The following is a 25,649-nucleotide window of genomic DNA, read 5'->3' on the forward strand; positions in this document are numbered from 1 at the left end:
TTTTTTATTTTACATATTTTTTACTATTAAATTGAAACCGTTATTTAGTTATTTATTGTTTGTGTTTAGTATAGAGGCTCTCTGGTTTGGTGTGCAGCGCTATGTGTGTCAGTGTTACACTATGATTGTTCTTTGTGTTTGTTTTTATGTGCTGTGAGACTTCATTCAAGATTCATCTCAGATACTGATTGGACATTGAAGACTGGACTTTTATTTGGTCAGGATTCACCTATGGTGTTTTATGGGTTTAATATTATCACAGGCGCCGGTTATATGTATTTTTCTTCATACATGATACAAGCAGTAACGGTGTATTAGAGTGGTGTGTGCATGTCTGTATGTGTGTGTATATATGCAGTATAGTGCAATTCAGTCAAAAGGGACCAAAGCAACAAGCACAATGATAAAAAGCCAGATGCATGGTGATTACCCAAAGTTTTGCCCCCTGTGCTCTAAAACATTGGGCAATAATCATACACCATGGTGTAATAACTACGTGTTGAGGAATCTCAATCTTTATTTTAATGTGTGTGTATGTGTGTGTATATTAATTATATATCTATATATCTACACACACATATACACACACACACAACCACATGTATATATATATATATATATATATATATATACACACACACACACACACACACACACACACACACACACACACACACACACACACACATATATATATATATATAATGTATACACACACACACACACACGCACGTGTGTGTATGTATATATATATATGTATATTGACAAATCACCAAAAAATCTACTCGCCACACAAAAAAATCTACTCGCCACCTAGTACCAAACGTGTGCTGCTTGGGCCAATATTTACTCACCTGGGGGTTAAATCCACTCGCCTGGGGCGAGCAAATGTATAGGTTTGTCGAACACTGTTATATATATTATATATACTAGCTGATAGACCCGGCGTTGCCCGGGATGTAATGTTCTCGCTCCCACCTCTCTCTCCACTCCCTCTCTCTCCACTCCCTTCAACTCTCTGCCCCCCTCTTCACAGCTGCCCCCCCCCCCGGTTCACATCTCCGATTTCCCACCCACCCCTTCAACGCTTCTTCCCCCCCCCCCTGTTCACAGCTCCGTTCCCCCATGTGTTTGGCAGCTGAGCTGGCTGTGTGGGGAAGTGTGTGTGTGTATCAGTCAGTGTGTGTGTGTGTGTGTGTGTGTGTGTGTGTGTGTGTGTCAGTCAGTGTGTGTCAGTATGTATGTATGTGTGGGCTTGCCCCCCTCTCTCCTGACTCCCTTCCCCCCCCCTGCGGACTGGATACCTGATGCACCCTGCCCTGTGGCCCCTGGATCTGATACCCCCTGGATACCTGATGCACCATGGCCTGTAGCCCCTGGATACATGCTTGCCTGTGGCCCCTGGATACCTGATGCACCCTGGCCTGTGGCCCCTGGCTACCTGCTGGCCTGTGGCCCCTGGATCTCTGATACCCTCTGGATGCCTGTGGGCCCTGCCCTGTGGCCCCTGGATACCTGATGCTCCCTGGCTTTCTGTGAGGCGTCCTTTATTGTAGCCCTTAACTAATCTAGCCTATGCCGTGGCCTCTGTCCCTCCGGTCCCCGGTTCTCCACCCCTCTTGTTGGACTGATTCGGTTCCGTCGCGTCCTGGGGCTGCGGCCTGAACACTCCTGCGCCTGCGCTGTCCTCGTGACGTCGCCACGGGCACCATAGAGGCGGCATGTAAACAACGCCAGACGACGTGATCCCCTGCGCGTGTTCCCCCCCCCCCTCTCCACCCACCCACCCTCTCCACCCCTCCCCGCTGAGGGGAGAGAGAACGGGGCCCGCGGGTGGTGAGGAGAAGCGGCATGCGCTCCCTCCCACCCCCCCCCCTCCCCGGCACACCCAGCGTCCCCGCTGAGGGGAGAGAGAACGGGGCCCGCAGGTGGTGAAGCTGCGGGTGAGGGGGGCTAATGCGGGGGAGGGAGCCGGCGGTGGGGTGGTGTTGGGGTCTCTTGCCAGCGCACGTTACCTCAGGTGGTGAGTAATCAGCAGGGGATGAATCTGGACTGAGGTTATTTTCTGAGAGTGTGGCAGTTGGGTATGTGAGGTCATAGAACCACGCAGGCCAATGAGTGGCGTGTGGGGGCGAGGCCGGGCTACGGACCAATCAGATTGGCCAGAGGGTGACAGACCAACGGACCAATCAGATTGCCCATAAGCACAGCAAACAAATAACGTTTTCAGCAAACAAACAATGTTTTCATTTTTATAGATATACTGTAGATATATAATATAAATATTTAACATTTATAGAATAAGAATACCTGTATAATAAAATTATACCTGTGAACATAAAGTTGCATCTTCATGGAAATATCCTTTCATGAAATCACAATATTCCCTGGATGTTATTTCACACCTGGGTGAAAAAGATACAGTAATTAATACTAAACATTAAACATATAACGTTCAATATTACTCACTATTTGTTATACTGTATGTTCTATATATTTTTTTAAAGATGTCATTTAATGCAAAATATCCATACTTAAGCATTATGGTCACATGTTTTAATAAACTACCTTAGAGTCATAGCAATTACCTGACTTCTGCTAGGTCACAGCCAGCAAAATACTATATAAATATATATATACACAGTATACAGTATAGTATACAGTATGTATACACACACACAGATGTAGCAAGACTACGGTCTCTGGAGCCGTGGCTGGAAAAGCAGAAACAGTGTGTGCCACGGTCATGCTGGGAGAGGGGGGGGGGGGGTCCATGCTTCCCTATCAGAACCCCCACAGTGTTAATCCTCCAGCATAGCGTGACTGCCACTTGCCCCAGTGCTGTAAACAATTACTCTGGCTACATCTGTGTATTACCTATCTATATATACAGATAATAGCTGAGGATGCTCAAAAAAAGACTATGCAACTTTTAGCATGGGGGCTTTCAAACAGTCATAATAATGAAGCTATAGTAGCAAAGCAGGCACTCACAGGACCGACGTCTAGGTCCCTACATGTTCCTTTATCTCGATAACAAGCCATGCGAGTTCCTGCTTTGCTACTGTGTGTGTGTGTATATATATATATACAGTTGTGTGAAAAAGAAAGCACAGCCTCCTTGAATTCTATGGTTTTACATATCAGGACATAATAACTCCATTTTGGTTTTATTTTTGTTAAATAAATCATGACACGCTGTAATATGTCATGTGTTGTTGTTCATCTGAGGTTGTATTTACCTAATTTTAAGACCTGCTAAGGAACAGATGATTGTTATTATGTCCTGATATGTAAAACCATAGAATTCAAAGAGGGTGTACTTTCCTTTTCACACAAGTGTGTGTGTGTGTGCGTGTGTGTGTATATACAGTATATATATCATTTGCTTATTTTGCTTATATGGGTTCCATGTAAATAGATTTCAGGCAAAAGGTGACACATTGTGTGCTCATTTGCATGTCATTTCCCGGAATCCCTTGCTGCAGTGGGAGCACTGTATGCTAGGTGATAATGGTGAAAGGCGGGGTTGCAGACATGTCTAAGACATGTGAATGTGCTCACAAGTGATATTCTTTATTGGCTATAAGCGAACGGTGGAGGTTTTTTGTTGCCTTTTTCACCCATCATAACTTAAAATGTATGTATACTGTATATATATATAGTTCCAAAATATTATTGTTACTTTAGTCACATTAAACAACCTTGCTCATTATGTTGTTAAGAGTCCATCACGTTCTCAGGAAATATTTCAGTGAGCGGAGCTGTTTCACTGAGGTGTAGTTTGGCTAACGTGCAGTGGGATTCAGCATGGAGTTATAACCAGAAAGTGTTGATACAAAGAATGATTGAAACCCGGTAGAAAGATTTAGCACAGAAAATTGTTAATGTCGCTTGATTCATATTGGAATGTTGACTTCCTATCGCAGCATTTGCAAGCAGCATAAAGAGCAGGACTGAGGCTGCCACGCCGTGCACATCTTGCATACCACGGTGGGAAATGTGAGCAGGTTGTCTCTGTGGAGTCTTAGGCCAGGTCCCCACTGGTGACGGCGGCGCGTGCAGCAGCGTGCGCGCCTCACACCAATCCCTTACCTCCTCACTAGCAGGCCTCAGTGCCTCCTCGCTTCTTGTCCCTCTTTGTGTTGTGGCGCGTCAGCCAGCAGGGGATACAACTGGATTATGTTCCCGTGCGGCGACGCGGTCACATGGTGCGCCGGGAGCCAATCAGAGGCTAGATCGCATAGAGCAATCGGATAGCAACTAATGTTCACCAATGGGAGCGCAGCTTTTCCAAAACCAGGAGAGGGGAAAAAGTGTGTTTGTATTACTGCAGTTCTTTGTGCTTTACCCCTGCGGCTTGTCGGTTGCTTGCTTTATTTTCTTTTATTTATTATTTATGTATAATTTCTTCTTCTTTTATTCTTGTGCTGTGCTTTGTGCATTACGTCATGGCACCCCCTCCCCCCCCCCCATCATGGCCATGCCCATCTCTCCCATTTTGGCCACGCCCGCCACACCTCCGATTGCTGCCAACAGACCGCAGATCACGATTTTGAGCTGTGCACGCGCCGCCAGGCGCACGTGCAGCAGCCTCCAGCAGGACCTTAGCCTTAGATTGTTGATCTGAAGAGGCAACTTGCAACATTGATTTGCATTGGCAATCTTGAGAGGAGTTTATTGTTCACTTAGAAGGCCCTGTTTGGGACTACTAGAGCAGAACATGAAGCGGTGACTGAGAACCAGAAAGAGGTACGGTAGGCAGCTGGGTAACAGTTAGCAGGGAATCAGGGGGAAGAGGTCAGCTACAGTAGTTCTGAGCTGTATCATCTCGTTTGATTTGCCAGATTGAGTGAAGATACTGGGGTAGCCCAAGCAGGAATGGCAACGCTGGGGGAGACTGTTTCCTCTAGTGGGCAGTAGAATAGTCCCTCCAGCACAGGCAGGACTCAGAGACCAAGGGAGGTTGTGGTGCTATAAGAATTAGGAAAGTAGATAGGGCAATCTGTTGCCGTGACCTCATGAACCGAACAGTTTTGTCTCCCGGGTGCTCGAGTTTGGCACATTGTGGATCGGGTAGACAGATTCTAGAGAAAGGCCGGTAATGACCCTGGTGTCTTGGTATATGCTGGCACCAACGACAATAAACACAGATGGAGTGTCCTAGAAAATTATCAGAGACCTAGGTCACAAGCTTAAGGCAAGAACCTAGAAAACTAAAGACTAAAATCCATGGTCGGAGAAAAGCAGGACCAGATAAGATAACAATAGCACAGACTGGTAACAACCTTAACTGCATGCTCGCTAATGCAAGAAGCCTGGCAGATAAAATGTGGAGCTTGAAATAATAGCTAGAAAATAGCTGTATGATAGGCATTACTGAAACATGGTGGGAAGATACTCATGACTGAACATTTAACTTTCGTAGGGATTGGGCAAATAAAAGAGGCGGTGGAGTGTGTTTACATGTAAAACTGGATTTAAAACCTATTATAATGGAAGATATCTGTGAAGAAATTAATGAAAATATAGAGACTATGGATTAAAATTTACAGTGGAGGTAAAATGTAAACATTGTAGAGATCTGCTACAGTATAAACCACCAATATATCTGTGATATTGAGGAAGCCAACCTACAGTACTTTTGCATATGAACAAAGCAGCAAAACTAAGTCATGTTTTGATTATGGATGATTTTATTTATAAATCCAGCATCACCTGTAGCAATGAGATTATCTGTACAACTAAAGGAAACAGGTTTTTAGGTATGATAAAAGATAATTACATGACACAAATTATTAAGGAATTAACCAGGAAAGTGACATTACGGGAATTAGTAATATCAAAACATGTAGAAGAAATAACAGATATACAAGTAAGGGAACATTTGGGAAACCGTGATCATAACATGGTCTCCTTAGAAATAAAGTATAAAAAAAAACATGTTTTATCGGATCGACAAAGACTCATAATTTTGGAAAGGCAGACGTGTGTTAACTAAGGAATAATCTACAAGGAATAAACTGGAATTAAGTTCTTACAGGAAAAAAATACAGAAGCTAAATGGTCAGTATTTAAAACATTGTTATATAAATACACTTATAAGTGTATATTATTGGGTAATAAATATAAACAAAAGCAAATCTAAACCAATGGGGCTAAATAAACAGGTAGGAGAAGAAATGGAAAGAAAGAGGCAGGTTTTTAGATTGTATCAGTCAGAAGGGAAAGAGACATTATATCAGATTTATAGGCAATGTAACAAATGTAGCAAAAGAACAATCAGATTATAAAAAATTGTAAATGAAAAAAGGATTGTAACGGCAAGAAATATCAACTTAAAAAAGTTACTCAAGCGATCCACCACCAGTATTTTGGACACTGGATGGAGGTAGCTCCACAATGAAGTCCATGCAAATGTAGAATCGGAAGAGGTGGAAGAAGACCTGCCGACTAGCTCCTAGGAGTCTTGGAGTGGGTGCAGACAGGAGATGCTGCCACGAAGGTCCTCATGTCTCCGCAGATCTCAGGTCACCAGAACATCCGCTCCAAGAGCTCGGTAGTCATCCTTACACCAGGGTGCCCGCGCACTTGGAGTTGTAACTCTATTCCAGGACCTTACGTCGGAAAGGTGGCGACATGAATATGTGATCCACCGGGACGTCGACGCCCTCTGACTGATCGAGAAATATGTCCTCCAAAGTGTCGAAGGTGGTAGCCAAAATAATCCGGGAAGCAGGAAGGATGGGTTCCGTGCGGACGTCTGCTACGTCGTCTATCAGGAATTGGCGGGAGAGTGTATCTGCTTTTACATTTTTGGAGCTGGTAATGTAAGAAATGATAAAGTTGAAGTAAAAAAAGAAGAAAGACCATCTGGCTTGCCGGGACCCCAGGTGCTGAGCGCCCTCAACATACATCAGGTTCTTGTGGTCAGTAAGAATCATAATAGGGTTCTCAGAATCTTCCAACAGATGTCTCCATTCCTGTAACACCATCTCAATCTCCAAAAGCTCTCTGTTGCCCACTTCATAGTTATGCACCGCCGAGAATCTTTTTGAACAGAACACAAGAATGTAACCTCACCTTTTCGTCCTTTCGTTGAGAAAGCACCGCCTCTGCCCGACTTCAGTTGCATCCACCTCCAGGGAGAAAGGTAAGGCAGGATTCGGGGGTACCAGGATTGGGGCAGATTCAAATACCTTTTTTATAAAGTCTCTAAGGCCTCTATGGCCTCAGCAGGCCATGGTGAAGAGTCCACACCCTTGCTAGTCAGGGCAGTGATAGGAGCCAGGACAGAGGAAAAGTTCTGAATAACAGGCGATAATAATGAGTAAATCCCAAGAAACACTGGATAGCCTTCAAGCCGATGGGACGCGGCCATTCCAGAACCCCTTCACCTTTACCAGATCCATAGCCAAGCCCGTAGCTGAAATTATGTAACCAAGAAAGGAAGTACTCGATTGGTGAAATTGGCATTTCTCTAATTTTGCGTATAAGTGATTCTCCTTCACACGTCACAAAACTTGCTTTACATGTTACGAGTGTTTGTGCGCCTAAGAAAAAATGGATATCATCAAAGTACACAATGACAAATCTGTCTAACAGGTCCCTAAAGATCTTGTTGACATCGTTCTGATATTCGGCCGGGGCGTTACACAGCAAGAATGGTATGACCAATTACTCATAATGTCTATCTCGTGTGTTAAATGCCATTTTCCACTCATCGCCCTGACGGATCCAGACCAAGTTATACGCCTCTGCGTAAGTCGAGTTTGGTGAACATGGATGCTCCCTGAAGCCGGTCGAAGAGCTTGGAGATGAGAGGCAATGGATTGTTCAGACCCCAATAGTCAATGCACGGGCGGAGTGTCCTTGGACGGTAGCGTGATACCTGACAGGGTCTGGGGTGCCTCCGAGCAGGTCTCCCTACATCGGGAGCTCCAGCGAGTGAGACGAGATGCTGCCCAATCCACCAGAGAGTTATGGCGTTGCAACCAGGGCAACCCCAGAATGACGCTGATGGATGGTGAGTGGATAACATCAAACCAAATCTCCTCTGTATGATCCTCACCCATCCTCAAACGTATCAGAACAGTCTCCAGAGAGATGAACCCATGCTGTAATGGCCTTCTGTCAATCGCCTCCAATTCAACCAGAACCCGTTTCTTAATTAGAGGAATGTGGTACCTCTCTACGAGGTCTGATCGATTAAGTTGCCGCCTGATCCAGAGTCCAAGTAGGGCTGTGTTTTGACCACAAAGAGAAGAAGCCTAGTAGGTAGGTCCGAGGGAGCAGAGCAGAGTGTTCCCAGTGTGACTCTCCCGGATCTCACTGGGAAAACCATTTCCCAACTTGTTGGGGCATTGGAGAGCCTGATGTCTAGCAAGGCTGCAGAACACTGGTTGAGAAAACCCCGACAGCTGAATGGATCCCTGCCATAGTGGTTGGGAGTGGACAGTCGTGGTTCCGAAGAAGCGTGCACGATGACTGATCCTGGTCATAATGCAGTGGTGGGGGCAGGGGTGCTGATTGTGCGGTGCCTGGTCCGGTGTGGAGTGTATGATGGCCTTTGTTGATCCATACATCTCTCGTTCTGCTCCTTGCATAGTTCCAATTAAGGAACACGCTTGCGTGCATGGCCAGAACTCGACCCATCTCATCGGGGCTGAGCATACTGTAACGGATGCTCGCCACAAATGGGACGGAACGGCGAGGCCAAGGTGGGGATATTTAAACACCTGAAGCTGCGAAGCCGTGTCCCGATGCGGAACTCATAGTCGTGGGTAGCCGGGTCAAGGTAGAAGAAGGCAGGATAGAGGTAGGCAAGCCTGAGGTCAAAGGTTGGAGAGATACGGATCGTAGGAGTCACTTTCGCCGGGTTGAGGGTAGGAGAGAGCAGAATGATCATGAGTAAGCCAGGGCCGGATAGTAGGAGATAGCAGCGAAGTCGAAGGTAAGCAAGGCAAGGCAAGGTGAGGCAAGGCAGAATGCTTGCAACCAGAACACATCACCAGGTTTCTGCTCAGCCAACTTCCTGGTAGAAGGACTGAGCCTAAATAGCAGGATAAGTGATCAGGTGCCAGATTGGCCTCAGCTTGTCTCCTGCCTGTGAGCAATCACGCGACTGTAGCTTGCCTGGGGTGGGGTCTGCACCCGATCCTTACATTAGGGGGCACATCAGAAATTGAACGTACAGTTGGTTTTACTTTGCGATGTTTAGAGCTTTGTATTAATACGCAGCAAGCATTACTGTTCTGGCGCATGGGCCAATACAAAACAATTGTCACCTCCCCTGCAGGTGCAGTGTGTATGTCCTGCTGCTACACGTCAGTGAAAGTAATAATGGCTGCTATATCTGTAAGTAGATGATCCAGGAACTATCAGAATCTCATACTTTATATGGCGCTCTATGTACTGAAAGGGTTAGCCTGATGGTTGTTAATCCATTTTATATCTTACCTTCCTTTTGTACCAATGCAACAGGGCCTGCCTGTTATAACACAATCCATGTGCAGGTGGTTAGGATACTTCCCAGCACTGGTTTTTGTGCAGACCTGCATTCACAAAATTAATATTTGTGTTAACCTTTTAGCATTTTCATAGTATACTATAAACATTTCACCTTAATCTACCATGCACAACTATTCATCTTGCAGTAAGCTACAGTATATTGTAAATAACAATGTATTCAGGGGAGTCAAAAACAACAAATGTGTGTTCTGATATTAATAGCTACTAACACCTTATGCTTCAGTCTTCAACTACACTAATTCACCACTCACAAACAGTGATACACAGGGATGTACTGGTCATGGCCGCTGACAAGGGTGGAACAACCAACCTGGACCAGGCAGCGATGGGGGGCACTACTGACCCATCCAAAAATGTGGGGCCTGACTTCTGTTCGGCAAGCTGGACTCCTTCTGCCAGGCTCGCCCTACGCTGAACAGAGAACACTCCGTACCCCCTCTGTTCAACATGCCAGCTCCCCCTCCACTCAACAGCTCGCCTCTCCACCACCCTCTGCTCAACAACCTGGAAAAGCTGTTGGCGGGCCTGATACTGATAAACATACATTAACATATAGCTACATGCACAAAAGTAAAGTACAGATACATAAAGACCTAGATTAAGTAAGCAGACTTAAACTACTGAAAAGAAAAGCAAAAATGTACATACAGTAATAGGAACAAGCTTTATTGTCCAATGTTAACCCTATTTTCATATGTATGCAGAATTATCTCCAGGAGAACGAAGCAATGGATAGCAAATAGTATATCTGAATGCAAAACATTCAGTCTCATGTTACAGTAAGAACTGTATCAAAAAGCCACGAGCTTCATTATTTTCCTTCTATGTAAATATAGAGATAATAGTGATATTATACGTCTACACACTTATGGGGCTGAGTGGTGGTTTCTTTTTAAACTGTTGAGTATGTGATTTTGTGAGTAATATATATACTGTACATGTAGATTTGAAGCGAAGATACCGAATAAACATTTTTTTCCCCTGATATTTGCATTTAATGAATGCTCGTGAACGCTCTCATAGATAGGGCCTTCTTCTTTTTTACATATGTGCTAAGCTTTCCTTTCAGAATAGTTATTCACAGGGATAGCTGTTCAATTATTTCCATGTGTAGAGTTTAACATTACATATAAGATCTGTGAGATTTGGAAAGCGATCACTGTATGTAACACTATTACATTTGCAGTCTGAAGCTCGGTTTTATTGGCCCAAAATTATCCCAGTTTAGCAGATCTACATTTCTCAATGACCAATACACCGACTAGAACTGTGTATTCAAAGCACCAAAGAAGATTTAGGCCCAAATTAACACCACGTTAAAAATCTACTTGTACAGTACACACATTTAAACCTACTTACGCCTATAGATATGCATAGTTCCTCACATACTTATTTAATGTTAGATATTGCTAAATACGTAAGCCTGACCTTTTTGTGGGTGCTACTGTATTTCCCTTGCATTCAATATTATTACACATTTTATTAGCCCCATATTGAGGTTATCATTCTGACACTAGAAACCAAATAAGTAGTTTATTGTAAAATCATATACAACTAACAAGTAAATGTGCTTAATGTTTTCAATAACTCCTTTGTTGCCCCGCAATGCGCCTCTGTCAGGAAAGGGCTTAAACTATACTACTTTTGTAAAATCCCCATGTTACTTTATATTTGTGCCTATATTCTTACCGGCCATTTTGTAATATCATCAGGCCATTCGTGTGGAGATACTGAAGCTGGTTCATCACAGAACCTAAAATAACAAAAAGGTTTTAACAATAGAAATACAGTATAGTAAATGGTTAAATATAACATTTGTTGTATCTTTAAAAAAACAGCAAAAAATATGGATCTATGAAGATAAGGATGAAAATAAAGCGATTGTGTTTCTACCATGATCTGGATTTGCAAACCTCTTTAATTTACAAATGATTGATACACTTTGAAATGTTAACTCACACAATTATCAATTAAAATTTATGTAAGCATTATGGTAGGTTAGCGATCTGAAATCCAGCCCCCGAGGAACCTTTTGATGGAACCTTGGGATGGCCGTTGGGATACAACCTTGGGATGGCCACTGGGATGGAACCTTGGGATGGCCATTGGGATAGAACCTTGGGATGGCCATTGGGATACAACCTTGGGATGGCCCTTGGGATGGAACCTTGGGATGGCCATTGGGATAGAACCTTGGGATGGCCGTTGGGATGGAACATTGGGATGGCCATTGGGATAGAACCTTGGGATGGCCGTTGGGATGGAACATTGGGATGGCCATTGGGATAGAACCTTGGGATGGCCCTTGGGATGGAACCTTGGGATGGCCATTGGGATATAACCTTGGGATGGCCCTTGGGATGGCCCTTGGGATGGAACCTTGGGATGACCCTTGGGATGGAACCTTGGGATGGCCGTTGGGATTGAACCTTGGGATGGCCCTTGGGATGGAACCTTGGACCGGTCTAGGAAATTTGGTTGCGCCGTTTCGCTGCGACCAAATGACCACCAGCACTTGGCCAAAACTTACCTTGCCGCCAGGACCTGTTGTTCCCGTCCGCTTCGCCGTTAAGCTAAATCCCTACCCTTAATCCACACTTTAAAAAACCCTAATGTTAACCCCTAATACTAACACTACCCCCACCCTAAAAACCTTCACCCCTTACACTAAAATCCCTTAAGTTAACCGCCTACCATAACCACTAAAACCACTAAAGTTAACCCCCAAAGCAACTTATTGTAGAAGCAGCTGGTGGCAGAGGTTCTGCCGGTGGATCGGCTGTGGCGGAGGGTCTATCTGCGGCCGAACGTTGGCAGTCATTTGGTCACGGCAAAATGGACATGACCAAGTGTCTCATTCCACCTTAGACTGCCGGCTCCAGCTAATTTAATTTCAGTTGCTCAGGAAATGTTTCACACTAAAGCGCACTATAAACCTAAGACGATAATAACATGGTACACATGTTCCAAATGCTTATAAAATGTTGACGTATTATAATTTGCAAGTATATATATACGGTACACTTCTACTTTTTTTCATCTAAATCTGGCCCTTTGGAAAACGAGTTAAAGAGGCCTGACAGATAATATCCTCCTGGGTGCAGTCGTAATATCCTCCTGGGTGCAGTCGTAATATCCTCCTGGGTGCAGTCGTATTATCTGGTTATCTGATATTATCGTAGGGTTTTTGAAAATCATCTTGATTTTTTTGTGATTAATTTCTCCAGTACTTCAACCAGGCAAAATATGATAATCTAACCAGTTTCCTTTGTCTCAAACTTCCCTTAAATCAGTTTTCCTTTGATTCTTGTATGGACTGTAATTAAAGTCTGTACAACACGTGGCAGCTGCAAGTACAAGAACAATGTACTCAGGTAACTAGCCCCTTCCTTACACTTTCCCCACTGTGCTCATACAGACTTTAAATTATATTCAAATATGTATGTAATAATATATTCTCAGACTGCACTATACACCAACAATAACCTGACGTGTACTATACACTGATACTGAGTAAAACCCAACTGCATTATACAATGATACTATCTATAAATTGTATTATACACTGACAATGGTTATAACCACGCTGCATTGGCGCAATGCTAAGTCTTTCCTGTGGTACCACTGCACTACACCAAACAGTGAAATGGGGGGGAGGGGGGGGGGTGAGAGAGTTACATTGGGATTAGAAAGTGACATTGGGAGGGTGTAACATGGGCGGTGGTAGGGACATGGGGCGGAGGAGAGAGTGACATTGGGAGAGAGGAGTAACATGGGGGAAAGAGAGTTCCATAAAGTACAGTAGTTACATAGTAGATGAGGTTGAAAAAAATACATATGTCCAGGGCTCGACAAAGTAGAAAAAAAGGTGCTCGTCTGGAAAAACAGTCACTCGCCAAATCGGAAAGTGTCCCTTCCTCTCTCATGTCCTCACTCTGTACCAGAGCAGAAGCTGTCGGCTGGAGAAGACAATAACTGGGTCAGCAGGGCAGCAGGAGGTGTTTGATGACTAAAGGCAGGCGGTGGCACCAGCAGCAAGAAAGTATTCACATTCATGTGAGCAGCAGGAAAAAAGCCAGGATGGAGCGCGCCCCTGCGGTCCGACCCAGAAGCCTTCAGTCCGGCTTTTCTCCTGCTGCTCACATGGATATAAATACTTTCTTGCTAATGCCGCTTCTTCCGCCTCCGCCCACCTTTAGCCACCTGCCCTGCAGACTTAGTGATCGTCTTCTCCAGCCAACAGCTTCTTCTTCTGCTCCGGGATGGAGCCAGTCCTCCCGCCGCCTCACAAAATGCCGCTGGTATATGCCGGTATACGCCGGACCCGTTTCCTGCACACCTTAATATAGCGTGTGATATGCTTGGTTTGCTCACATTTATGTGAGTATAACCTTTGAAGTTTTTGAGCATCACCAGTGGCTTTTCATTAATAGTATTACACTATATATTGCTTTATCTTTTTTTCACATACCGTGTATCCCGCTCCCTCATCCTGCTTGTCCATCGTATCCCAAGGAAAAGTAGACTTTTCTAATTGAAGGTTGAGTGGGGTCACGTTTGTTCTCTTATTTTTATACTATTTTATTTGTTTCCTATACATTTAACTTTGTGTGTGCCCTATCCTACACCTTGGGTGTCATTTTAATCTTTCACCACAAGGGGCCACTACTGCCTTATTCCTATTTCTTTTTATTCTTCCACGGCTTGTACTTAGACACTGTTCTAAACCCAATCCTGCCATTTTTGTGTAGTTGATTAAAAACACTGGCGGCTTCTCCTGCTCGTGTGTTCTGTATGTCCCGCTGCAGTGTGCATGGGGTTGCAATAACGTTGGCTACATCTGTATATTATCCTTTACTAAACCTTCAAGTAGCTTCCCCACTATTGACATGGGGAGGAAAAGAGATACGTGGGGGGGAGATAATGACATGGAGAAGAGAGAGACGTGGGGGGAGAAAATGACATGGAGAAGAGAGAGACGTGGCGGGACATAATGACATGGAGAAGAGAGAGACGTGGGGGGAGATAATGACATGGAGAAGAGAGAGACGTGGGGGGAGATAATGACATGGAGAAGAGAGAGACGTGGGGGGAGAAAATGACATGGAGAAGAGAGAGACGTGGGGGGAGATAATGACATGGAGAAGAGAGAGACGTGGGGGGAGATAATGACATGGAGAAGAGAGAGACGTGGGGGGAGATAATGACATGGAGAAGAGAGAGACGTGGGGGGAGAAAATGACATGGAGAAGAGAGAGACGTGGGGGGAGAAAATGACATGGATAAGAGAGAGACGTGGGGGCAGATAATGACATGGAGAAGAGAGAGACGTGGGGGGAGAAAATGACATGGAGAAGAGAGAGACGTGGGGGGAGATAATGACATGGAGAAGAGAGAGACGTGGGGGGAGATAATGACATGGAGAAGAGAGACGTGGGGGGAGATAATGACATGGGGAGGAAAAGAGATACGTGGGGGGGGAGATAATGACATGGAGAAGAGAGAGACGTGGGGGGAGATAATGACATGGAGAAGAGAGAGGCGTGGGGGGAGATAATGACATGGAGAAGAGAGAGACGTGGGGGGAGATAATGACATGGAGAAAAGAGAGACGTGGGGGGAGATAATGACATGGGGAGGAAAAGAGATACGTGGGGGGGGGGAGATAATGACATGGAGAAGAGAGAGACGTGGGGGGAGATAATGACATGGAGAAGAGAGAGACGTGGGGGGAGATAATGACATGGAGAAGAGAGAGACGTGGGGGGAGAAAATGACATGGAGAAAAGAGAGACGTGGGGGGAGATAATGACATGGGGAGGAAAAGAGATACGTGGGGGGGGGGGAGATAATGACATGGAGAAGAGAGAGACGTGGGGGGAGATAATGACATGGAGAAGAGAGAGACGTGGGGGGAGATAATGACATGGAGAAGAGAGAGACGTGGGGGGAGATAATGACATGGAGAAGAGAGAGATGTGGAGGGAGAAAATGACATGGAGAAGAGAGAGACGTGGGGGGAGATAATGACATGAGTAAGAGAGACACATGGGTGGGACAGAATAACATGGAGAGGAAAGAGTGACATGGAGTGGAGAGAGTGTCATGTAGAGGAGAGTGTGACATGGGGGGAGCATGTGACGGGAAGGGAAGAGAGGGACGAGTAAGAGAGACACATGGGTAGGAGAGAATGACATGGAGAGGAAAGAGTGAAATGGAGTTCAGAAAGTGATGTGGAGTGGAGAGAGTGTCATGGAGAGGAGACTGTGACATGGGGAGGAGAGAGACATGGGGGGGGAGCATGTGACGGGGAGGGAAGAGAGGGACGAGTAAGAGAGAGACATGGTGGAGGAGAAAGTTTTGCAAGTTGACTTTCTTAACGCCTCTGAATAGGGAAGTGTTCATCAATCAAGTCGTTTCTTTACCCAATGCCACCTTCTCCTTATCAGGGAGCCAATAAAGATTAAGGGAGACGGAGGGGGAGGGAACTCTGGCGGTGCAAGCACTTGCTGAACACACAGTGACATCAGACAAGTAGGAGTATAGTAGCTCTCCATGTTTACATAATAACTTTCACATATCATTTAAAAAAATACTTATAAGGGTCAGATTAGGGTAATAAATGCAGACACTGCCTAGATGTAATTTCTTAAACATGTCACTCCCCTAGCAGGCATTATCGCTGTAAGATCTCGGCACAGCGAGTTTCATGAGGAATATGTAAAGGGAAAGGTATACAATGCATATTGAATAATAGGTCTATACTGTTTAATTGAATTACATACCTAGGGTCCTGGTGGCAAACAGATCCATAGTGTCTTTCGCTTTTGTTTGCCAATATCGGACTACTGGAATGAGAGGGCCATTTCACCCAAACAGCAAGAGTGGACTAGAGTTAAAAAAAGAAGCATTTTTATCAGAACACTTATGACAAATCGTAATATGTTAGATAAAAAATTTGGCAGAGACATAGAATTGAACAGTAGGTAAATCTGACCCGCCCGGTATTCCCATTTTCCCACCAGTCTTAAAACCATAGAGCCCATTTGATCCTTGGTATTTTTATATTTGACATTACCTTCATGCCCAAACATTGTCTTATTCCTTACGGTGTCAGCCACTGTTGTCTCTGTTGCTACTCCACAAGCCCCCAACCCTGTCCGTGAAGTAGTACTTATTCCCAGTTCCCCGAGCCTGCCACCCCTACAGCTTTACCACATGAGCTCTCATTACAGCACTTTTCTTTCTCTGAAACATACTTCCCTGCTATTTCATGATGAAACCTTTTATATACAACGGGTACAGTGCAGTTGCAAAAATACTCTCATTCAAAGTACATTGCAGAACAGAATACAGATCAGAAGCATGCCACATACAGTGCTCATAGTAAATGTAGAACTATATTTAACATTATTTTCATTTATGGGTCACAAAGAAAAACAGTCCTTTAAATTAATTAATTCAATCCATTTCCATCAATGGTATGATACATTTCTTAAAAACGGCAAAATTGTATACCGTACAAATATTTTGTACAGCTGCAGTAAGGTGAACTGACAGCTTTAGTGGCTCTGCGACAAATGGTTTGACATCTTATGATAATGACTTAATGAAACTAGATTTTATAATCAAGCAAGATTTTATACACCGCAGTAAGAAAACAGTTCTGAGCATCAGAATTGATCAAGAACAGCTTCACCTGCTAGGCAGTTTCAGCTTAATATGAATTTTCTTATATCAACAAAATGTGACTAATCTATCAAGTCTGGGTGATTAATGTCCTTACCTGTTTAAAAGTCAGAAAACTAGACATACAATATTTTAAAATCATTCTTTTGTGTGGTAGGAATGACCTTCCTTTCCATCATTAAGCCTACCCTCATTACCAATCCCTTTGCAAGACATAAGATGGAGATCACATCTGTGGACGAGACTTCTATAGTCGTAAAGAGGCAATCCGCGCGGGCAATTAAAAAAATATGTAAACATAGGATTAAAGCAGGGGGTCTCCGGTGCTGAACCCCCTTAATTCCAGCTCCGGGGACCCCCTGACTCCAGAGATTCTTACCTCTGTAGGGGGTGCCGGTAGCCGCTCCGGCTCTCTAGCAGAGATCACGTAATGACCGCTTATCAAAGCTCCCGCACCCTGCGAGCCAATAGGAAGTTGTGACGCCACCCAGTGCGGCTTCTTATTGGCCCGCGTGACGCAGGAGCTTTAAAAGCAGAGAAATACCGGCACCCCCTTCGGAGGTAACTTTCTCTGGAAGCAGGGGGTTCCCGCAGCTGAAATTAATGGGGTTCAGCTGCGGAGACCCCATACTTCAATTTTAAGTTAAAAAAACACACACAAAAAGTTCCCAGTTGTATTGCTCCTTTAATACCTTACGTACAAGAAAAACGTGCATGATTGATATGGTAATCCATTAAAGGTGTCACAACCTACAAAGTATCTTCCTTTTCATGGGATCAATAGGTCTACTATATAATAATATAACTTAACAAGACATGCGCATTCGTTCTGACATGCACAAGGTGTGAGGATCGTAGCAATATTATGCCGAGATCCACGCAGTTAGTGCCACGTGTGTATTAGGCCGCGCTTATAGTGCAGGCTACAGCGTCAGCGACGTTGTTCAAAACAAATGTATTGAAGCCGTCGCGTGCGCTTATAGTAGGAGCGACGGTGCGACAGATTGGTCGCGGTCGCTGGAAGTCACTTCAGTTTGATTTTTGCAGCAACCGCAGTGTGACGTCAGCTTTGCCGTCACTATAAGCGCGGCCTTATCAGAGTCATTAATGCATGTATTATGGGAAAATATATTAGTCACTAAATAATAATGGAGACAATGTATCAAAATGTAAGAATAGATACACATAAGAAAATATCTTGTTTGATTCAAAATCTCTGAAAACTGCAATTACAGTATATCTATGTAGGCCTCTGCTATATCTCAATATAAAGGTGTAACAGTCTGCAATGAATCTGTGCTTCTCCTTGGCCAATACAGCTATATCTTTGAACCTATACATTTGACCATAATGACACATTTTCTAAATTCTGCTGCGATCGTTGAATAACAAGTGTAAACAAATAGTGGCTCACCGAACACTCTTTCTCTAAGGTCTGCACACATCCAGATTTGTCGTTCCGTACACAACAAGCCGAGTGTTTCTCTTTTTCTCTTTTCATTTGGATGAAATTGTACACTTGCTGGTCTTGTCTCATGCACGGTGAAAACTTTGCACCGAGGTGTATTAGAGCTTCCTGGAAGAAATTATTTGATCATGAGATGCACACATTATCATACAAATTAGATCATCCCTATTAAAATGAATTTTAAAAAGCTGATTCTGTTTAATAAACAAATATTAAATATATAACAATAATAATCATCATAATAATAATAATGACTTTATTTCATACAGCGCTTTTCTCCCAATGGGGCTCAAAGCGCGCCACGTTTACAGTATAGTGCGCAGTATGCGCGGTACTACTTATAAATATACTGCTTAAATAACATGTTAATGTATCATCAAGTGATTCACAATTACTATCATAGTATCACACAGTAGTTCACATCTCATAGTTATTCTCTTGAAGGCGGGGATATTAATTATGTTAGTGTGTCAAATGGAAAAAGGATATAAATCCCGTGTGGTAGGTGAACCAGTTCAAGAGCAAAAAAATATTACATTTATGAATTTTCCCTTTATTATTATATGCCTTTCAGGTCTTTTGCAACACTGGAGGAGTAACAGTTATTTATTGTGAAGCCTCAGCATTCTTGCAGTCACTCACACCTGAGAAGGTACAGTCGGTGTATAAAGTGATGAAGTCTTGGGAAAGTGATGTCGTGAGCCTTTGGAAAGACACTTGTGGGTTCTTGAAACTAAGACAATTCCAGCTAAGTTTATTTTACTGCCTGAATAACAGCAACGATAATGCTGGCTACTGAACTTCTAAGGATCGAGAGAAGAGAAATAATTATACATGAAACTGTGATTGTGCCATCAAGAGCATTATCACACAGAACGTGTAATGACTTCAACGGGAGTTTCTGTGTGATAATGCCCTGAGCTGCACTATCACAGTTATTTGAATAACTCCCAATGTATTACTACTGTCTTATAAGTGCACCTAACCATGGCATTGAATTGTGTTTTAAAAGGTACTATGAATTAAAATACTGATACTGTACATTTAAAAGATAATTTTTGTACAAGCTAGGAAACACTGCAAAGAAATTAGACATATTAACGTCTTGAAGCCCTTTAAATAGTATATACTTTATAGGGGCGTAGCTATAGCCAGGACAGCCCGGGCCGTGCTCTTGGGGGGCCCTCTCTCCCCCCCTGTCAGCGGCCTGGCCCCCTGCCCGCACATTAATTCCCTGCAGCGGGCAGGACGTAGAGAGGAAAATCCCTTCCTCTGCAGGTGGGTGGGGGCTGGGTCAGGGGGCGGGGCCCTGAGCTGCCACAGAGAGGACAGAGGGGAAATCCCTTCCTCTGCAGAGCCTCCATAGGTGGGCTGGGCCTAGGTCAGGGGGCGGGGCTTCAGGTAGATCAGAGTGTGGAGCTGCAGCCTGAGAGACAGGCTGGGAAAGGTGAGAGGGAGTGAAGGGTTAAAGCACAGGGGTAAAAACAGAATTGAAAAGGAAGAAGACAGAAAAGAAGAGACACAAAGAGAAAATGACCTCACCTCCCACCTTGAGAAAGCGCTAGTCCCGAGCGCGAAATGTATGTCGGGTATGACGTCATCGCATTGACGTCGCGGAGGTCACGGGTGAGAGTGTTCCGGTATACTGGGGGGGCGGATTGCTGTGATAGGTGGTGGGTGCTTGTAGCGCCGACAAGGTATATACAGCAATGCTGGCGAGACTACTATTATGAGCGGACACTACTACTTTGTGTAGCCATACAGCACTTTGATTGTTACGCATTGTAGATAATTGTATGGTGACCAGCCTATATTTATACACATTAACAACTGTGTCTGGTTTACATTGTACGTCTCTAGCTGGGCTCGAGATACACGCCATAGTAGCTGGATCCACAGTGACACTGAGACTGTGGGAACATTTTCATACGTATTGCAGTATGTTTCACTAACAGCATTGTATATTCCCGATCTCATTGAGCAAATGCCTATGCACTGTCAGGAATCCACTCCTGGCTTTGGCTGGAGCTCATCCATCCGGAGCTTTGCAGGTTCCAGACAATCTATTCCCTGCTTCTGCAATCACCTGCCTCTTGCTGCCTCCTGTGCAGCTCTGGCCTGATTGGCCTCCTGTGCTATTTAGTGCCTGCCCCGCCCTCAGGAAGTGGCTGGACATAGACTTTGCAATCCAAGTTGCAAGTGACTGTGCTTGTCACAGACTCCGTTTGGCCTGCTAGGCCTCCTTGTGCCTGGTATCCTGCTTCCAGTCCCCTGCTTCACAAGGCCTTTTTGCTTAACAGCCCCGGCGCTGCTTTCCTTGTTCCTGGCAGACTTCGCTGCCGCACTGAAGCGGCTACGCTGGTGTCCCCAGTGTTTCCTGTGGCGTGTCTGCACCCATGGTTTCTGTGGCCTTCCTGTTGGCAGTTCCTGTTCCCAGTGGTCTCCACCACTCTCGGCTGTACCCGGCTAGGGGGTGCCGTTTTGTGCTGAAGCACTGGATTCTGCAGTTCATGTTCCCAGTGGTCTCCACCACTCTCAGCTGTACCCGGCTAGGGGTGCCGTTCTGTGCTAAAGTACTGGATTCTGCAGTTCCTGTTCCCAGTGGTCTCCACCACTCTCGGCTGTACCCGGCTAGGGGGTGCCGTTCTGTGCTGAAGCACTGGATTTCCAATTCCTGTTCCTATCCCTGAAGTACCTTCAGCCAAGATTTCCTGTTGATGACCTCAGCTTGTTTCCTCGACCACCGCTCCGGTGCCGCCTGCCTTGACCCCTGCCTGGATAACATTAACCCTACCTTCTCCAATCCTGACCTGGCTATGTCCGATTACGGAATCCGCACTCCGGACCTGACTCCGTGGCTTAAGGTCGGTGCTTATACATCCCCACCTCAGCCCCCTGGTCCGGTACCAGTTTGTGGCAAGCACGTACGTTACATGCACTCACTATACACAGCTAGCTTTCACTTGCAAAATTGGAGAGGAGGTTGTGTTAATGACACCTAATTCATTTCTGTATCTGCATACAACCAATTTTGGGGTATTCAGCATCTAAGGGGTTAATTGGAACCCAAACAGGTACGATATACCTACCTCCTCAGTGACTCACCCATATACGGAATGTTAAAGCAACCAGTATTAGGGACCATCCATATAGTGATGTGGGGATTACCCCTTGTTCCCTATTAAGGTTAGTGTACCACCCATTTTTTAACTGGTTTTACTATGAGTTTGCGCCGTTGTTTTTGCTAATAAAATTTTATTATTTTTGACCTATTAAGGTTTTTAGTGGTAACTGTCCTCCCACAGTGCTGGGAGCTGTTACTTTGTGTACTAGTATAAGCCAATTAGACAGTGTGTCGGGGAGTATTTAACCCCCTCTATCTCAGCAGTCATGGAGTGCAACTACTAGGGATCTTTTGGGAGATTCTGTGGTCTCCTGGTTTTGTGTTTGTGTAACACCATTCCTATGCACCGACTGTGTTTTGATTGATTATTTAATATATTACTGTAATTGGTGAGCGGCCAACCACAAGTTAAGTTATTGAAAAGGAAGAAGACAGAAAAGACACAAAGAGAAAATGAAGTACAAGAGAGAAATACATAAGAGGCAAAAGAAAGACATGAGAGAAAGAGACCAAAGAGAGAGAGAGACACCAAAGAAAGAGAGACCCCAGAGAGAGAGAGTGAGAGAGAGTGGCAGAGTGAGAGAGAGTGGCAGAGTGAGAGAGAGGGGCAGAGTGAGAGAGAGGGGCAGAGTGAGAGAGAGGGGCTGAGCGAGAAAGAGAGGGGGACAGATAAATAAAGAGGGAGGGCAGAGAGAGAGAGGGGCAGAGAGAGAGAGGGGCAGAGAGAGAGAGGGGAAGAGAGGGAAGCTGTCACGGGGGACTCCTGGAGTGGGTAGGATCTTGGTCGCCAGAACACCAGGGGCAGCAAGGATTTTGGGGTAACAGGCTGAGGTCGGTGGCAGGCGGCAGGTAGTGTGGTTGGGGTCACAAGCGGGGTTCGGCAACTGGAACCCAGGAGCAGGACAGGGGAGCAGGAACTGAGACTAGGGAGCAGGGACTGAGACCAGGGAGCAGGGAACAAACAGGGACAAGCCAGATTACCAGCCAGGGCCTTTAATAATGTACAGGAATCCAACAAGGAACAGGAACAGAAGCCAAGGCAGAAGCATGGCATAAGGAGTCTGACAAAGGCAAGGGAGGAACAAGAAAGAAGAAGCTATAAGGAAAGACGACAGGAACCCCAGAGCAGACAGAAACCAGCAGCATACCCGGTGGACAGAGAAGGAACTATGGCTAAGAGCAGGTTGGCTAGGAGACCCTGACCGGGGCAGAGAGAGAGAGTGGGGGCAGAGAGAGAGAGAGAGGGGGGGCAGAGAGAGAGAGGGGCAGAGAGAGAGAGAGAGGGGCAGAGCCTGACTTTTTGAGACTCGAAAACTGGATTTCCCAAAACACTGACAAGACTGTAACAATGGTATTTGGGACCAAGACTACATTTTTAAAGCTTCCAGTGACTGAGCTCCAGATCAGAACCAACGCTAACACCACCCTAACTCCTGTTACTAGTTTTAAATACCTGGGCATATGGTTTGACTCCCACTTAACATTCGAAATGCACATTGATACCCTGGCATCCAAAACCTATGCCAAACTAGGTGTACTTTACAGGAACAAATCCTCCCTAAGCCTGCTGGTCAGAAAGCGTATCGCACAGCAGATGCTAATGCCAATTATAGACTATGGAAATATAGTATATGGTTTGGCACCCCAACCCCACCTTAGCAAACTTGACACCCTCTACAATTCAATTTGTCGTTTCGTTCTCCAATGCAACTACAACACACATCACTGTGAAATGCTCAAAGAAATAGATTGGTCATCACTCGAGTCTAGGCGCAAAGTTCACCTTTCCTTTCTTGCCTTCAAATACTTTCTGGGCAAGCTACCCACCTATCTAAACAAGCTCCTCACCCCTACCACATGCAGCACTTAACATCTGAGATCAGACTGCAAAAGACTGTTCATGGTCCCAAGGCTCAACAAAGTATCCGGCCGTTCCTCCTTCTCTTACCATGCACCCCAAAACTGGAACAACCTACCAGAGACTCTCACATCCACCACCAGTTTAAGTTCTTTCAAAACTAAAAACAAGAAAAAACACAAAAGCGCACCAAGATGAGAGATAGATATTGTATTAGCAACAAATAATAAAATTAGTAACTTACATATAAAATTTCTTTAATAATCCCCGATTCTGGTGTCTATCACAGGAGTAGGGCATCACATAGGAAGTATGAAGGGTAATCTCAGTTCTGAGAGATCAGACCCGCGCGCTGGGGCTGTCTCTGTTCACTCTCCTGTCCTCCACGTGATGCCCTACTCCTGTGATAGACACCAGAATCGGGGATTATTAAAGAAATTTTATATGTAAGTTACTAATTTTATTATTTGTTGCTAATACAATATCTATCTCTCATCTTGGTGCGCTTTTGTGTTTTTTCTTGTTTTGCTGATATTGGTATCACCATCGGGGTTCCGGTGGAGACCACATTTGGAGGTGGGGGAGACACCTCATAAACACAGAAGCAGCAAAAGAACTGAGAGGGACCAACACTCCAAGTTTAAAGAGCCAGAGCGCGGACTGAATCTTTCAAAACTAAGGCTGTCTCACATTTTAATCGGGTCTGTAACTGTTACATAAGCCTATAATATACATCTTCTCTAACTGTGCATGCAATGTATTGTATATAATGTATACCCTGTTCATTTATGTAACTGTACTTGTAACCATGTACTATTTGTCATATTAACTATGTCCAGGACATACTTGAAAACGAGAGGTAACTCTCAATGTATTACTTCCTGGTAAAATATTTTATAAATAAATAATAAATAAAATAAATAAGAGAGAGAGAGAGAGGGAGGGGGCAGAGAGAGAAGAAGAGAGGGCAGAGAGAGAAGAAGAGAGGGCAGAGAGAGAGAGAGAGGCAGAAACATGTGGGGCCCCTGGATGGTTTGCTCGGGGCCCGCACGTCTAGCTATGCCACTGATACTGTCACAGCTTTATGGGGCACCATGAATCTTTATGTGACCTAATGATTTACAGTATTCTATGCCAGCGGAGCGCAAATGGGCCCCACCTCCCCGAGACTTTATTGGGGGGTGCGCAGCGATTAAGAGCGCGAGGCCTCTGTAAATGGACTCACCAGTTTCTTGTCCACGCGTCTCCATTGCAACGCAGCGTGAAATGACGCCCGTTACCAAGGAGACGTGACATCAAATGATGCTGTGGGTCACGTGACGTCACATGACCCCGCAGCGTTGCAGGCAAGGGGGAGCGTGATCGAGCAGAAGAGCAGGCAGGGGGTGGGGGGGCGCAGCGCAACAAGTTTTGCGCCCCCCTGTTCTATGCAATAAGAGAAATGCTGCACCTTTATGGGAGGTTGAATGGAAAGGATTGTCTGGACAACACCCAGCTTGTTTGTTACAGTATGTCCTGCCCGTCAGACAAAAGAAGATCAAACATCGGTGCTTTTCTTAATGTAGCAACGATGTGGTGTTAGAGTGGACTTAAAAACAATGAAGGGTTTCATGTGTCTGATCCATGTTCTGACCCCTCAGTCACAGCGTAGGGATAGGAAGGTAATTACTATTCTGAGTACGATCAGGCTGACTCGTTATGACTAGAAATATTTTCAGGCGCTGTCCTAAATCACAAACAGTATGGGGCTGAAACGTGGACGTTTCGCTGAAGCCAGGGATGGATTTCTATTGGCCAGGGAAAATGTAATTAGGTGAACAATAGCTGGACGGATTTTAATTGTTAAGAAGAAAATAGCTGGACTGCTTCATTTTTATTACATTTGAGTTGCAGTTTGTTCCCCTTTGATGCCAGGTATTTTCTAACACGTCTGGGGCTTTGCAATGGCTTACACTGCTTATGATCATTAGGCTTTCCTA

At 44.8% G+C, this 25,649-nt stretch overlaps 1 protein-coding gene across 2 annotated transcripts in view; it reads right to left on the bottom strand.

Annotated features, from left to right (window-relative positions):
- RHBDF1 (rhomboid 5 homolog 1) overlaps positions 1-25,649 on the bottom strand; it is a 353,037-nt gene that overhangs the window by 39,781 nt on the left and 287,607 nt on the right. For both annotated transcript variants that reach the window (XM_075565248.1, XM_075565249.1), the window contains 5 exons: positions 18,635-18,796; positions 16,317-16,420; positions 11,221-11,284; positions 9,460-9,554; positions 2,330-2,405 (listed from right to left, as the gene is read on the bottom strand). In XM_075565248.1, coding sequence (XP_075421363.1) covers positions 2,330-2,405; positions 9,460-9,554; positions 11,221-11,284; positions 16,317-16,420; positions 18,635-18,796 — 501 coding nt within the window. The remainder of the gene's footprint in view (positions 1-2,329; positions 2,406-9,459; positions 9,555-11,220; positions 11,285-16,316; positions 16,421-18,634; positions 18,797-25,649) is intronic.

The sequence above is a fragment of the Ascaphus truei genome, chromosome 11 (assembly GCF_040206685.1).
Source record: "Ascaphus truei isolate aAscTru1 chromosome 11, aAscTru1.hap1, whole genome shotgun sequence".
Classification (NCBI taxonomy): Eukaryota; Metazoa; Chordata; class Amphibia; order Anura; family Ascaphidae; genus Ascaphus; species Ascaphus truei.